Raw genomic sequence first — 14,560 nt, forward strand, 5'->3', positions numbered from 1 at the left:
GGAAGCGCATGCCTCAGGTATGTGAGATCTAAAAGATCTCTTGCAATCTGAAAACTGAGGACTGTACCATTTAATATAATTATTAAATAAATATTAGTTAGTGGAAACATGCTTATTCTTATTGTTCTTGTGAAAACCTCTTAAGAGTTTTATTATTTTAAGCAGTATAATTTTTTGAAAACTAAATATTAATACCCAATTTATTGGTACTAATTTTAATGAGGGTGTGTGTGTGTGCTTTGCAATGTATAAATGATTGTACCACACAGAAGGATCTGATCCAAGCAGAGTAACCTTACTGGGCCATTGCTAGTACAATGGGGCTTCCCCACCTCTCCTCCCCACCGTTGCTACTCAGATTATTATTTAGGACCATGAGGAAAGACGTTTCTCTCAGGATTTGAATTGTGGCTTTGATTTAAAGATTTGTCAGCATGGGATGTAAGCATTTATTGCTCAAGACTGTACAAGCCCATTAGGAGTGTGTGTGAATCCTCATTCTCCAAGATATTTGTTTGCTGCAAAGCTCATGCATGTAGTTTTAATATGCATGTTGAAAGTTGACTTGAGTACAATCCAGTATATACTGTAATCTGGTATTAGAAACATGGGAAAATGCCTATTGTCTTTCTCTGCAACACAACCCTCTGTATAAAGGTGTCCCAGTTTTATCTATGCCATCTGAAGTCTGCATGGTATAAAGGTGTCCCAGTTTTATCTATGCCATCTGAAGTCTGCATGTCTGCCTTTGATAAGGAGATAGCCTTGTGCTGTGAGTCAGAGCAGTCTTAGGGCTTTAGAAGGCATTTTTTTGCAGCAGCCAAGAATTAAGGGTCCATTTTTGTGAGTATGGAACAATTGCCTCAAATCAAACACCAGTGTCTTTTTTATTGTTCAGTTGCAGTTCAAGAGATAGGTGACAGACAGCTACAATGATTCCGAATAGCTTGAGACATTATACACAACACACTGCTCTGGTCTGAAATCTGAGTGTCCTGATGACTGCTTTGTTACTTGTGGTACTTTGAAAAGCTAGCTGGGAACAGAAACTGACAAGCAGCTTTCCAGGGAGCTTCATGAGCCTCATGACAAAGCTCACTACAGATATGCAATTCCCAAGGGGCATGGGAACACCCTCTGCTGCCCATGGCAGCTGCTTTTAGACCAATCGGAAAGCTACTTGATCAAATACCATCCATTAATTATAAAGGGCGAGTCTGTAACTCAAGAGGGGAAAAGCTTAGTGCCAGGGAACAGGAGGGGAAGGTAACACAGCCAACCTGGTTACTTGCACACTTTGGATCTTCTCTTTCCCTAATCTCTGACATGGAGCTTAATTGGAGTCGGGACTCACCTCTAGAATCAGTTTTCTACCTAAGGGTTTTTTAAAGAGAAATAATTGGACTGCCTCGAGCATGAAGATTATTCCCATATTAGAAAAGGTGGATTCCAGCTAAGAGATGAGATGTGCTTTGAGCATATTTTAGAAATTAAGCACTGATCACATCCACTGTAGCTTTGGAAGCATGACCTATTCAAGAAGGCAACTAGGAAGGCACTGTAACTAGGCAGTTTTGTCTATGCATATGTAATATATGACCTTATCACCAAGATGTGGCCTTTCCCCCAAAGTTCCATACAGTGGTACCTCAGGTTAAGTACTTCCGGAGGTCCGTTCTTAACCTGAAACTGTTCTTAACCTGAAGCACCACTTTAGCTAATGGGGCCTCCTGCCGCCGCGCTGCTGGAGCACGATTTCTGTTCTCATCCTGAAGCAAAGTTCTTAACCAGAAGCACTATTTCTGGGTTAGCGGAGTCTGTAACCTGAAGCATATGTAACCTGAAGCGTATGTAACCCGATGTACCACTGTACTTGCTTTTGGATGCTAGTGGGCAAATTTTAGGACTTGCAATACCTTTGCTCAGTTCAGGATGTAGTGTCACTTGGGTAATGCATTCAGAAAATTGTAGTACTATTTTGGGGAGTGAAAGGAAAAGCAAAATAAAGGTCATTAAGAGCTTTCTACATTCATGTGCTATTAATGCATTAAGTAACAAATACACAGCGGTTGCCGCAACAGATCACCCATGTATCTATTAAAAAAGAACAAAGTAAATACTGGGCCGAAGCCAACATTGTGTGAGCAGAAGGCTGTTTGGCTTGTACATGGGCAGCGTTGGATACAATCCATTGAAAATTAATTAGCAAATGTTATGAGAAATCTTTGCAGTCAGCTGTGATAAACGGAGCACATGTTGTGAACACATGTATGCACCCAGTTTATGTCATACGGTTAAGGTGACAATCCAGAACCTTAACATCAATGGACATTTTGCCAGTGGCTAGAGTGGGATGTGACTGTACCATTACTTTGGAAACATACTTCATTCCAGCCTGCTGTCCCCTGAAGCACTGGAATCCCAACTCTCGTAGTGCCTTACGCTATGAGGATTAAGCTTTCGGCAGCACCCACTGCTGTTGTATTAACTGAACATTTCATTGCTATTCTTGGTAACAAAGAGGACAAGTTTCTTAGGTCTTGGCCAGGTGCCTGCAGAACCAATTCAGTGGCAAGACAGAACCCAGAACAGAACAGATGATCCATGAAATGCCATTCTGATTGGAACAAATGCAGCTCGCTGGCCAGGATACAATCTACAAGCCCATGGGTATTGTATTCCATAATTCTGCAAGGCAAGGGCATAATGTGGTGAAACAGTGTTAGAACCAGATTAGGACCCAGGAGACCAGGGTTCAAATCCCCACCCAGCCATGATGCTTACTGGCTGACCTGGGCCAATCACAGTCTCTCAGCCTAACCTACCTTGCAGAGTTGTTGCGAGGATATAATGGAGATGGGGGAGGAAAATGTATGCTACCCTCAAGCTTCTTGGAGGAAAGGTGGGATATAAATGCAATAATCATAAAATTATTTTTTTATTATGCTGAATTTTAGCATATTGAAGATTCAGGTAACATTTTTATATAGATCACCAATCTTCTTTGAAGTGCCTAGTCATAAATTAGCATACCAAAAAGGCCGTATTGTAAGAGATGTATTTAAGAGTACACCCTTCCTAATCTATATATTTTGCTCTGAACATTAAGGATGCTCAGAACAGATCACATGGGAAGCCAGAAGTAGCTCTCAAGCAGACATTATTACACTGGCCAATATCTGCTCAACTTTAACATTGGCACTTCATACCTTCCCAGCTATTCGCTTTTATCTCTTTCTCAGATCACACTGGTCCATCTTCTGCAAATTATTTAAAGATCTTGCTAAAAGTATGGCATACTCCCTTTATGTCTGTGATGCAGTGAAGAATATTTTATTGTACTCTTTTTGTCACCTGCTTAAAACATTTTTAAAGGCAAACTTATCCAGACATGTAGTTGTTTTGATCTCTTTTACTGTTCATTTTAATTATTTTAAAATGTTTTCAATGGTTTTAAATTTATTGATAATTTTAATATTTCTTGAAAACCACTTAGGGGTTTTATTGCACTCAGATGGTATATATATTTTGTTTTGAAAAAATGACACTATGCTCTTGAACCATGGTTCTTAAAATAAAGCAGAGTTGCTAAGCATGTGACTCCACCTTGGTTTACCAAAATAGGCTACATGTGACACACACACACACACACACACACACACACACAGGTTGTGAACTGCTACCCAGCATAGTGACGCTCACTCCAACCCAACAGCTAAGGGCTCTCTGGGCAAAAAGCACAGCTCTCTCAACTGGAGGGAAATGCTATATTGCCCAGTGATAAAAGGCTTTGAGAGGACATTTTTGGTAATGTCTACAACCCTCCCTGCCATTCTTCCAAGCCATTATTTTAAGTCAAAGAGGATCCAGATTCATTTGGCTTATTTTTTATTCAAGTTACAAAACAGAAAGCAGTTGGTAAAGTCCACTCAAGGCAGGGATGGATAAAACAAGGCTGTTATAAAACGGAGCCGCTGTAAGAGCAAAAGCAGTCCATGGAGAGGGAAGAGTTAAGACACCCTTGGCATGGCATGGCCAGCCATCAGCAAAGAAAAGAGAGGAAATGGAAGATAGGTTCCTACCCAAAACAGCAGCAGGTGCTGAGGCCAAGGGATCTGGCAAGGGACCAGAAGCCACCTGCTCCCAGCCTTGTTGTGCAACTGACAAAACAGCTTGGATGATTTCCCCCTCCCTCCCCTTCTTTTTGTTTGCTTCTCTCATTTAGAGGGCAGGGGAGAAGATGTCTCTGCTGACTGCTTAATGGCTCCTCATCCATCGCAGACGCCAACAAACAGGAGCAGGTTCAAGGTGATAAATTGGATGCACTTAGCCTGGTAGCAGGGGAAGGATAAGATAAAGAGCATGAGAGCCCTTACGTTTTGCAGCCATTATGCTTTCCAGCACTAGCCAGCAAGGCTGAAATACCTGCAGCCTTTACAGACTGTCTGAAATAGCTCTTGGTCCCTGTCTGTTTTGTTCACACTTAGAGTTAACCCTACCCTAACCAGAGGCATGGGCTGCTACAAAGTGGAAGGCCACATGGCTTGCCGGCCATGGCATCCATGCAACAACTTTCTCCTCTGGCACAGTTTGAAAGCTGAAGGAATGTTTTGGTGGCATTCTGGATCTTACTGACTAGGTGGTGGAGGATCATCCATAGAACATTTGACACTGGTTCAAATACAGTCACAAAGGCAGGGACTGTTCTAATGTGTGGCCAAAGGAATGGAGTCCAGGAAGTCTCTGCCTTCTGACATACCAGGAAAAATCCTTTAAGAACCTGTGGATATACTATGTTATCACCCCTCTCCCAATCCCCCCGAGATTGGGCTTCAGTCCCAAAGGCTGAACTTTTTTTTTTAAAGGATCAGTGGGGCTACTCTTATGAAAGCGCAATTCCCAGTTGGGAAAAGGGAAACAGGCCTCCTCTGCTTAGAGCTAGATTCAGCTCAAAAGGTACGCCTAAGAGGGTCAAATGATCAGACCAACCTTTATTGAACTTACATGTAAACACTGAATAACAAAGAAACTGAGGAATACTTCCCAAGCCTGCCGCACTGAACCAGAAAGGTAGATACGCCATTGGTAGCAGCACTGCCCAGCTTGGTACTCAACTGATCATCGCAACAAAGCCCACACCCTAAAAGAGGGCTTCTCTGTCCCAACTGTGTTTGCTGGTGTCATAATCCTCAGAGGCATGGTGAACGTTGCTATAGAAAGGGCCTGCAGTCCAGGTAGCTACTGACAGTCCAAGGAGCTGCCCAACCATGCCTGACGGGATCTGGAAGAGGTCATTGGTTCCTGGCTCTCTGTAAACCTGAGCTGTTTCCTCCTGGGTTCTGCCACCTCCTTGGCTGTCACTGCGGAGGAAGGGGGATGCCCCTGGGGTCGGTGACTTGGCCTTCCTGCAGATTCTTGACCAGCTGTGCCAGCCAACGCTTGGTGGTAGTATCGTCTTTCAGAACCTGGGCAAAGGTGGTGTCTTTCAGCTGGTCAGGAAGGCACTGCCTGAGGGCTTCCCGTGCCCTACATCAGGAGACAAGAAAGAGGGGGGCCAACAAATAAACTCACATGGACAAGAGGGGAGCAGGCCCCCCCTCTTGAATACTTAAGGCTACAATTGCTGTATCAGAAGCACTATGTATCAGAAGCATCTACTCATACCTGCAGAGTACAACCATATTCTTTATACCAGGGGTGGCTAAACCGTGGCGCCACAGACATTTGCTGGACTACAACTCACAGCATCCCTGACCACTGGCTATGCTAACTGGCACTGATGGAGGTTGGAGTCCAATGACATTTGGAGGCCACAGGATAGTCACTTCAACTCCATACGCTATCCTGCATCTTCTCCACCCTGACCAATGGAGTCAGAATGTGACTTATGAAGGAAGATTAATGACTTGCCTAATGTTAGGCATCCAGAGCAGTCAAGCACATGATGACTGCTGGCTGGCTGGCTGAATAAACACAGACATTTTTGCAGTTAGAGATTGAAGAGGAAAAGATTATAAACTCTCTCATAATTACTGTCAATACATGTTCCTGAACAGTGAGAAGACTCTGGTGCTAAAACAAGTTTGCTTAAATAAGTATAATCTTACATGATCTTGCTTCAGTCTTAAGAATCTTGATGAGGCGGTCAGAAAAAACTACTTGGACTTTAAGCTCCTGGCATTTATTGTAAGAATTGCCAGGTTATGTTGATTTGCTCTGGAGATACAGAAGGAGCTGGACTCCTATCCTGGCACTGCAAAGTGCAACTGTCCCTGGTTCTGCAGCACAACACCAACCTGCACCCCACCCCTATCAGGAGATCCCAAGAAACTTCTAAGGTGTCTACCTTGGATTATCAGAAAGGCGGAGGTAACAACGGACCACATGTTTCAGCAGCCTGGCAGAAGGCTCCTTGGAAAGCTGCAGGACCATTTTACCCTGGTTTAAAAACAGAGAATTTAGAACAAGGACATTTGCTGGTTAAGTATGTGTAACAGCATTTGTTCACGTTTATCCCTTGTTACCTTTTGCTACTCCTCATCCCCACCCTAGTTTAATTTAGATTGTAAAGTATAAGCTCCTAAAAAGCAAGGCAAATGTCTGGAAAGCTAATTCTGTCTCTAATATGTCTCACCCCACGAAACACTGTCAAGCATTAGCGGTGACTTGCTCCTCAGGTGTTGGAGAACCAATCTCCTCAAAAATGGGAGTGCTTTCACACAGCCATAACACCATGAATTGTGTTGCTATGTAATGCTCTGGCATATTTCTTCCTTGAGATTAGAAGTATGAAGAGGTGGCACTGTTGTTATGATTAGACGTGACTACTACAAAGATCCAAATTACATTCACTACACTTTCCACCAAAGAGCATTTAGCTCCTCTAAATGCAGGAGCAATGCTGAGTTACCAAGCCCTTTACAATCAAAGCCACATACCAATATCATTGCAACGTGAGAAAATCGTTCGTAAGTCTGACAGATATAAGCCAACCCCGTATCATCCAATAAAATCTTTTGTAGAATAAAAGTAGCAACCTGAAAGACAGAAAAGAATAGGGTTGAACAAACACTTGAATTGCAGACTGTGCAGGATTAGGGTGGGATGTCATGTTACCAAAAACTCGGGAGAAGACCTTTGAGAAGAGATTTTACCACTATGAAACCAAATAAAAACCTCATATAGCACTGACAAGAGGAGAAGCAGGTAATGAAATTATCTATCTTGGTGCTAGCAACTAAAATTTTATTGATCCTGTTGACCAGAGGAAGAAACCTGCTTAAGTTTTGCAGACAAATGGTGACAGGTTGGTGGCTAGATAAAATTAATAACCTAATGAAGAGTGACAGATGCATAAAGGTGTGACTAGGAATAAACTGACTCGTGAGTGTGACATAAAAGATGCTAAGGATCTTGAGAACCACACAGGCACCACCTGCAGGCTTCTCAAATAACTGATACTGGGACGGCACTTACACAATAATAGATCCTTTTCATACAGTTGCTGGAAAAAGTACTGCAGAGTTGCAGCAAGAAATGAGTACAAAAGCACCTTGGGTGAGAAACTGCACAAAAAGAGAATAAATGTCCTATCCAGCTTTCCTCTCATAATAGTGTTTTGAAAGAGGCAGCCAATCATTACAATTTGAAGTGGGTACATCTGCAATCACTCCTCAGAGAGAAACAGCCAGCTACCCTCAGATGGAGAAGTCTGCTGCATGCAGGAACATGATGCATTGGAAAGTAAAGAGAAAACAGTCAAGAAACTAGAACCACTTCATTACACTAAAAGCAATACCGTTTTGGAAAGTTCGCTGCCAGACTCCATGATGCGTAAGCACAAAGGGATAATTTCCGTTGTCAGTAAGAAGTTGATTACTTCTTGCTCATCTGTCTTCACCAGGGCCCCTTTGAAATATAAGCAAAAAAACCCAAAGTGCTTCATATAACTTTGAAAAGGCCTAACAGAAACATGCATATAGGAAACAACCAGGGCTAACAGAAAATCAGTGCAGTCTGGAGAAGAAGTGGGAAATTACTGGATAAGCACATGGTTGAGCTCCCAAGAACCCAGGAGCAAATACTAAGGATTATTATTTTATTGAAGCAGCAGCCTTTTAACCTTTCCTCCACCAATCACAAATTCCTCCTTTAGCCAATGAAATATCTAAAGCCTTTTACACTCTTACCTATAGAACAGCAATTCCATCTGTCATGCTTGCCAAGGCAAGTACAGCACTACCTTGTGACAAGTATGACAAGCAGCCAGTCATGCTTTCCATTGTGAAGCTGCAGCGGCGGGCAGAGATTGCTCTGACAGTTGTGCTGTGATCTCTGCCTTCTCTCCAGCTCCAAGGTTCAGAGGAAAGGTGAGAGTTGTTGGACAGTGGCATGGCTGAATGTTACTGCTGCAAGATGCTCTGTGCATCTTACAATTGTGGTATCCACCTGGCTGCTCTTCTTACTGGTCCTCCACTCACAAAAGACAGATGGGGGGGGGCACTGTTCTGCAATGGTGTTAGGATGCTTTTAAGCAGTGGTACTCAAGCCAGAATACTCTCCTTGCACCGTGTGTGTGGTTTACCAGGGTAGGATGGGTATGAGGGGAGGTTGGCAACTACAAGTTTTGGATTGTCCAGCAAAGTTAATCATGAAGACCAGTGAACATAATACATTCAACTTTTTTAACTCATTGGGTTCAATCACCCAAAGAGATGCTGTTATGATCTTAATAGAGCTGCTAGCCCTGTCAGCTGGCTAGGAGCCCGTGCAGCTGCTTCTGCATTGGCTGGCTATGCGGCTTCTCAATGGCAATAAAAAGGCAGCTTGTTGCATGCTGCACCAAATAAAGCTTCCTGAAAAATTTCTGGTGTGGTCCATGAGGTTATAATACACAGTTGCAAGTACTAACCATTACATCTATGAGCACACTGAAGTTGTGTGCAGTATTTGAGTGGATAGATAGGATGTGCATTAGTAATGATCCCTTCAGTGTTCTAGGATTCCCAGCCCTGCTATTTCCATCTTTCCTTAAGGTAATTTGGGAGAATGAGACTGGAAATTTGTCATTCATCCGAGGATCACAGGGTGATTTACAATATAAAAACACAAATATACATAACTTTGAATTGAGCCCAGGACTGGTGTACTTCTCAGAATCCCAGATGTTAACAACAGTAAAGAGGAACAACATGGAAATTATTTCTAGAAATGAGAGTATGCTACATGATTCTCTATTTCTCTGGAATGTTAGAATTCCCTCTTTTACAATGCATGTCTAAGTCTCAGAAGAGTTCAAATCAGATCAAAACCCTTTTCTGACCTACAAACTGATGAGGACCTACCATTCCCAGCATCACAGTCACTTACCAATTACTCCAAGACTTGTGAGTCGTAGGTACTCAAAGGGTCGAGTCTTGCTGACAGTGTGCAAGAAGGGATACAAGAAGAGAGGGATGTGAGCAGCAAGGAAGGCTGATCTAGACAAAGGAAGAAAAAAGCATTTAGAATGTGTCTTTTGGATATTTGCTTACACAGAGTTACTTTGTGAAGGCTAGGGAACTGAATTAGGACCTCACCTTTAGAAAGAGAAGAAATATGAGGAAATATGCCTGTAAAACTAGTTTTCTTACTGACAAACTGACCAGTAAGACAGGCAGCTTGACTGTTTTATTCACTGAGTTGGCTCAAGTCACTAATGCACTGTAAAAACTAGCAAGTTACAGATACCATGTGCTTCTAATGTATGGTGTGGATGTGACTGAGAATATAGTTCTGTTGACGTACAGAGCCCTGCAGATAAAGAGGCTTGGCGGCAGCATATTTTCTCTAGTCTGGGCATATACCACACTAACCAAAAGTTATTTTTTCCAGAGATCCAATACACTCGAGTATATTAACCTTGTTTCTGGATGCGATGCAACACACTGCAGAAGTGCCAGAGCATTGCAGACTCTGTTGGACTGATGAGCTGTCAAAGTTGGTGGATTTATAGATGGATAGATATTTACAATTTCCTATGAAAGAAAACAGGAAATATTTGTGTGAAATTTTTTCCACACATTTAAGCACTCCAATATTCAGAGTCAAAATCCTCCCACTAATTACTTGTGATTGATTGTCTCAGTTTGATAGAATTTCTGCCCCTACACTAACAGCACAGAGCTAGCTACAAAAGCTGTAACATATCAGACAGGAACTAAAATACATATGCCCCAATAAGATGTCCTTACTTTGGTGGCTCAAGTTCTTCATTGCCATCTTCTATTGTCCCAAACTTTTATTAGGTCAAGAGACAGAATTTCAAAACCCTCAGTATCTCAAGACTTTCAGAAAGACATCTAGCAGATTGCTTGCGAGAGTCTAGCAAGCTATTTCAGTTAAAAGTAATATGCTACCCACCTGTAAGAGAGCTGCAATTGTACCAAAAGAGTGCCACAACATTGGTGCGAGATCAGGGACAGACTCTCGCTTTTTACTCAGCTCCAACAGTGCATTCTCACGAGTCTCTGGGCTGGAAAGCTCATTGATCCACTGATAAATCTTCTCTCGATCAACCTGAGCCAGTGCCGTTGGCACAGGCTTTAAAGGAAGACAAAAGGTTCAAGTCAAGGCCTTTGGTCCCAAGTCAAATCAATATAAACAGTAATACAACCTTGTACAAAACTTCAAGGGTGATCAGGAGTGATTAGTAGACACTTCCAAGTAAACATAGTTGAGATTAAGTCCCACATATTTTAGTGGGACTTGCTTCTAGCCAAGGCACAATAACAGCACAGGGGAAGGAATATGTCACAGCAAGGGGGGAAAAGTTGCCGGATGATAGTTCCATTGGTTTGTGTGTACTCACTGCAGCTGTGCAATCATTTTACCATACTGTAGCAGCTGAGTTATTAAAACCATCATTGTTAAACATAATAATAAATAAGTAAACAAAGTCGTTTGGGCACCAAACAAAAATAATATAGCACTTTAAAAATGACTATCAACAAAACCGGTTAATACAGCACAAAAGGCTACAAATCCATGACAACAAAAATAAAGCAGAGAATCAATACCAATTCAACTTCAGCAACTAACATAAAGCAGTGGAGCATAAAAGCCTTCCATGCTCAAGATCTTGAGATATAGTCCCTCTCTCATTGCCACCACTCTTTATCTCAGTCTGCTCCAGATTAATTAATCCAAAACAGTTCTGTGTATGGCTCTGCCTCTGCCCATTGCTACTGATACTTCCCTCCCTCAATACCTGACAGAAAAAAGGTTGCCCACTCCTGCTTCAGGGGGGTGCAAAATGATGATTAAAGTTAATAAATGAAATATTCCTCTACTACTGCATCCAATGAGGGGTAGTAGTCCTAAGCATTGCACACTTTTTCATCAGCTGTGCAAAAATCCCTTGTTCAAAACTCTAGGGCTGCTCCACAGCAAATGAATCCTCAGTGCTTTATGTCTGCTTTGTTAACACATTCCTTCTATTATGGGACTCTGCTTTCTTTTGGGATTTTATTAAAGGCCCAACATCTCTTACCCAGAAAACTATTAGTGAAATAATTGTGTTTAAAATGGCTCATAGTGTCACCATGTTGAACAGTTGGCTCCAGTCACAGAACAATAGATTCAGGGACAAATACAGGAGTGGAAAGTTGCAGGAAAGAAAGGCCGATAACACCCCATGATCCAACTGTGGCAGTTCAACATGAAGATCAGAAAATATGCTTTATCTGAGCAGCAGCATAAGAGACGAGCTTATCTTTCCATTACTTACAGAAATTCAGGCAACCACAGTAATAAAAAAATGAATATAAGCGACCTTTTTCAGGATAATTGCTACACTATTGCTTTTGTAAGCTAGACATTTCTAGTCACTTAGTATTTCACTTGCCTTAAAGCATATGAAGGTACTTTGCAAAGGAAATTATTTTTATAGCCCTTCAAGAGGCCTCATTTCATAATTACCTTCATGGTAAATGGAAAGATCTTTAAAATCATTTTTCCAGTGACAGATGCTGTAGTGGTGTGCCTACCCTATCCATTAAATATGCACAGTTCCAGAACTTCAGCATGAACTTGATAAAAATAAATGCACTGATAAAAATAAATTAGACTAAAGTCTGCTATTAAGACTGTCAAGTCCTGAAAAAGTCAAGTGTTCACCATCTGAAGTAGCAGATCCACTTAAAACCTACAGTAAGTATAATACAAGCAAGAAAATGCCTAAATATTATGTCAGACAGAAGTACTGCTTGTTAGTGGAGCTAGCACAAATTCTGTTTCACCTGAGTGAACTGTCAAAGACCAGAACTAGGTGAGATAGAGCTGCCACAAAAATCAGCAAACCTGTGTGACATTCTATCTACCCTCCTACATAACATGATCAGCGATATGTATTGCAATATTATTCTATCCAAAGTTAGTCACACTCAGGGCAGACACATTAAGGTTAGTGGACGTGGCTAACTTAGGCTCATGATTTTCAGTGGGTCTACTGAGTAGAACGTAGCTGGATACAATTCATTACATGTTTATTATTTTATTAATTTTATTTATTTAATTTCTATACCGTATTTCAATTTCTGTAAAATATAGAAAAGATAAGGGGGGTTTTAAGATGAAACTGCAGTTTTTAGAAGCAATTCCATGTTCTTCGTTATGTACAGTTTCATCCAAAGTTGATATAGTGTTTACGATATATGTTGAAAGCTGCCCAGAGTGGCTGGGACAACCCAGCCAGATGGGCAGGGTACAACTAATTAAATTGGTATTATTATTGTTACTACTACTGGTGATTTTTACTGGGCAAAACCCATAAATACCTACTGAGCCAGAAGAGACAAACTACCTAAGTCAGCCTAGCAAAATAAATCAAGATATTTACATATCTCTACTTAGCAAGCAGCCTTAGAGTATTAAACTCAAAGCATACAAGCAAGTGCTCAAACGGAATCATTCTGGATTCATTCCCCTACTGGTGGCTAGAAAGGAAACGTTGCACGGCAAGTCCTGTGAAGATGCTGCAAAGGGGTACCTAGTTCTCTAATATGGGTTTTTTAAAAAAACTTTTATTAATAATTGCAATACTTACAATCACAAACCAGAACACTAAACAAACTTATTATAGATACATACAGCTCTCAACATAGATTACAAAAAACCAACATACAAACTAAACATACAGACATAAATCTTGACTTCCCTCCACATATATGTTGCTTCCTTTGTTTCTTTTCTTATTTTCACTGTTATCAGTATTATTTTTGACTATCTCATCTTATACCCATTTCTTCTTTTTTACTCTGTAAGTTTCACCCATTGCATATCGATATATTAATACCAGAACAATGTTTTTCGATGTATTCCTTCACGCAAGTCCACTCCTCTATCAGTCTTCGGTCTGATTGGCTTCTTACCACTGCTGTAAGACTTGCTGATTCTATATATTCACAAAATCTTATTTGCCATTCTCTTATTGAGGGAGTTTTTCTCCCTTTCAATTTTTTGCTATAATCATTCTGGCCGCAGCGGTTACATATAAGAAAACTTTTTTCCTAGTGGCAGGAATGTCAGTCAATATAATTCCCAAGAGGTAAGCTACTAACCAAGTTATTTTACTTCCCGTTATCATCACCACTTGTCTCATTACAAGCAACGCACATGAGCCACGCCACTGTTAAATTAAAACATGAATGAATGTCCCACGTGGAATTTTTGCATTTTAAGGCTGCAATCGTAAACACCGAGAGAAAAATCGAATTCAGCTCAGCGTGGGGCTTACTTTCACGCTAGCGCGGTTATAAACGGACTTCCCAGACAACAGATGAAAGAGAAATAAACCCTGTTTTGTGGCGGCACATTATTGCAGTCGTGAAACTCGGCAAGCCTTGTTGAGAGGTGCTTGAACGAGAGTGGTCGGGGTGCGCCTGTCAGGATATGTGTCTGTCTATACAGGCATCTGCATCCAGCCTCTCGAGCCACCTTTTATCCAGCAGCATTGAGCCATGGGCAATTAGGAACCCGCATAGATTAGCATATGGAAAACGCACACAAGCGACGCCTGGCTCATGCACGAGCACCTGAAGGGAGAAGCCTGCGGAGAAGCTCCCTTTGCCTCCCCTTGGAGGACAGCAAAGGCCGCCGCCTCGCGCAGGAGGAAAGGCCGTTAGGAGACGCCCGTTCCTTAGGAGGGCAATTTGGCGGGAAAATAGAGCCCCGCTCCGTTCTGTGCCCCCCTCCCCATATCTCTCCGACCAATGAGGAGAGAGAGAGGGAGAGAGAAGGGGGAGGGTGCCTCTCACGCTTCTCAGCCAAGGCCCTCGTCGCCCTGCGTGGAAACGGCAAGCGACTTACCGCGGCCGTTGCCAAACTGTGCATGGTCGGAACTTCTGCGCGAAGTAGAGCTCAGGAGGCCTCTTCTACTTCAGCCGCCGCCATCATGGATCGAAGCAGAGGTCGCCGCCTCTTCCTCCTCCTCCTCCTGGCTCTGCCGCCGCTGCTGCTACCGCCGCGACCTCTGACCTCTCTCTGGGCCTCAGCGGTAGGCCCAAGGAGACTGGCCGGGCGC

At 42.2% G+C, this 14,560-nt stretch overlaps 1 protein-coding gene across 3 annotated transcripts; it reads right to left on the reverse strand.

The window, feature by feature from the left end:
- Positions 1–3,871: 3,871 nt before the first annotated feature.
- On the reverse strand, positions 3,872–14,519 carry CNOT9 (CCR4-NOT transcription complex subunit 9). 3 transcript variants are annotated; one of them, XM_028742137.2, is made up of 8 exons: positions 14,347–14,519; positions 10,402–10,581; positions 9,901–10,016; positions 9,370–9,479; positions 7,799–7,908; positions 6,939–7,037; positions 6,347–6,438; positions 3,872–5,526 (listed from the first exon to the last, which is right to left on the reverse strand). In XM_028742137.2, the coding sequence occupies exons 1-8, from the start codon at positions 14,368–14,370 to the stop codon at positions 5,358–5,360; spliced, it is 900 nt and encodes a 299-aa protein (XP_028597970.1). In that variant the 5' UTR covers positions 14,371–14,519; the 3' UTR covers positions 3,872–5,357. The 3 variants fall into 3 exon arrangements, with proteins under 3 accessions (XP_028597970.1, XP_028597961.1, XP_028597951.1); XM_028742128.2 differs by having other exon boundaries at positions 3,872–5,529; XM_028742118.2 differs by having other exon boundaries at positions 3,872–5,532.
- Between the last annotated feature and the right edge of the window lie 41 nt (positions 14,520–14,560).

The sequence above is a fragment of the Podarcis muralis genome, chromosome 1, assembly GCF_964188315.1.
Source record: "Podarcis muralis chromosome 1, rPodMur119.hap1.1, whole genome shotgun sequence".
NCBI lineage: Eukaryota > Metazoa > Chordata > Lepidosauria > Squamata > Lacertidae > Podarcis > Podarcis muralis.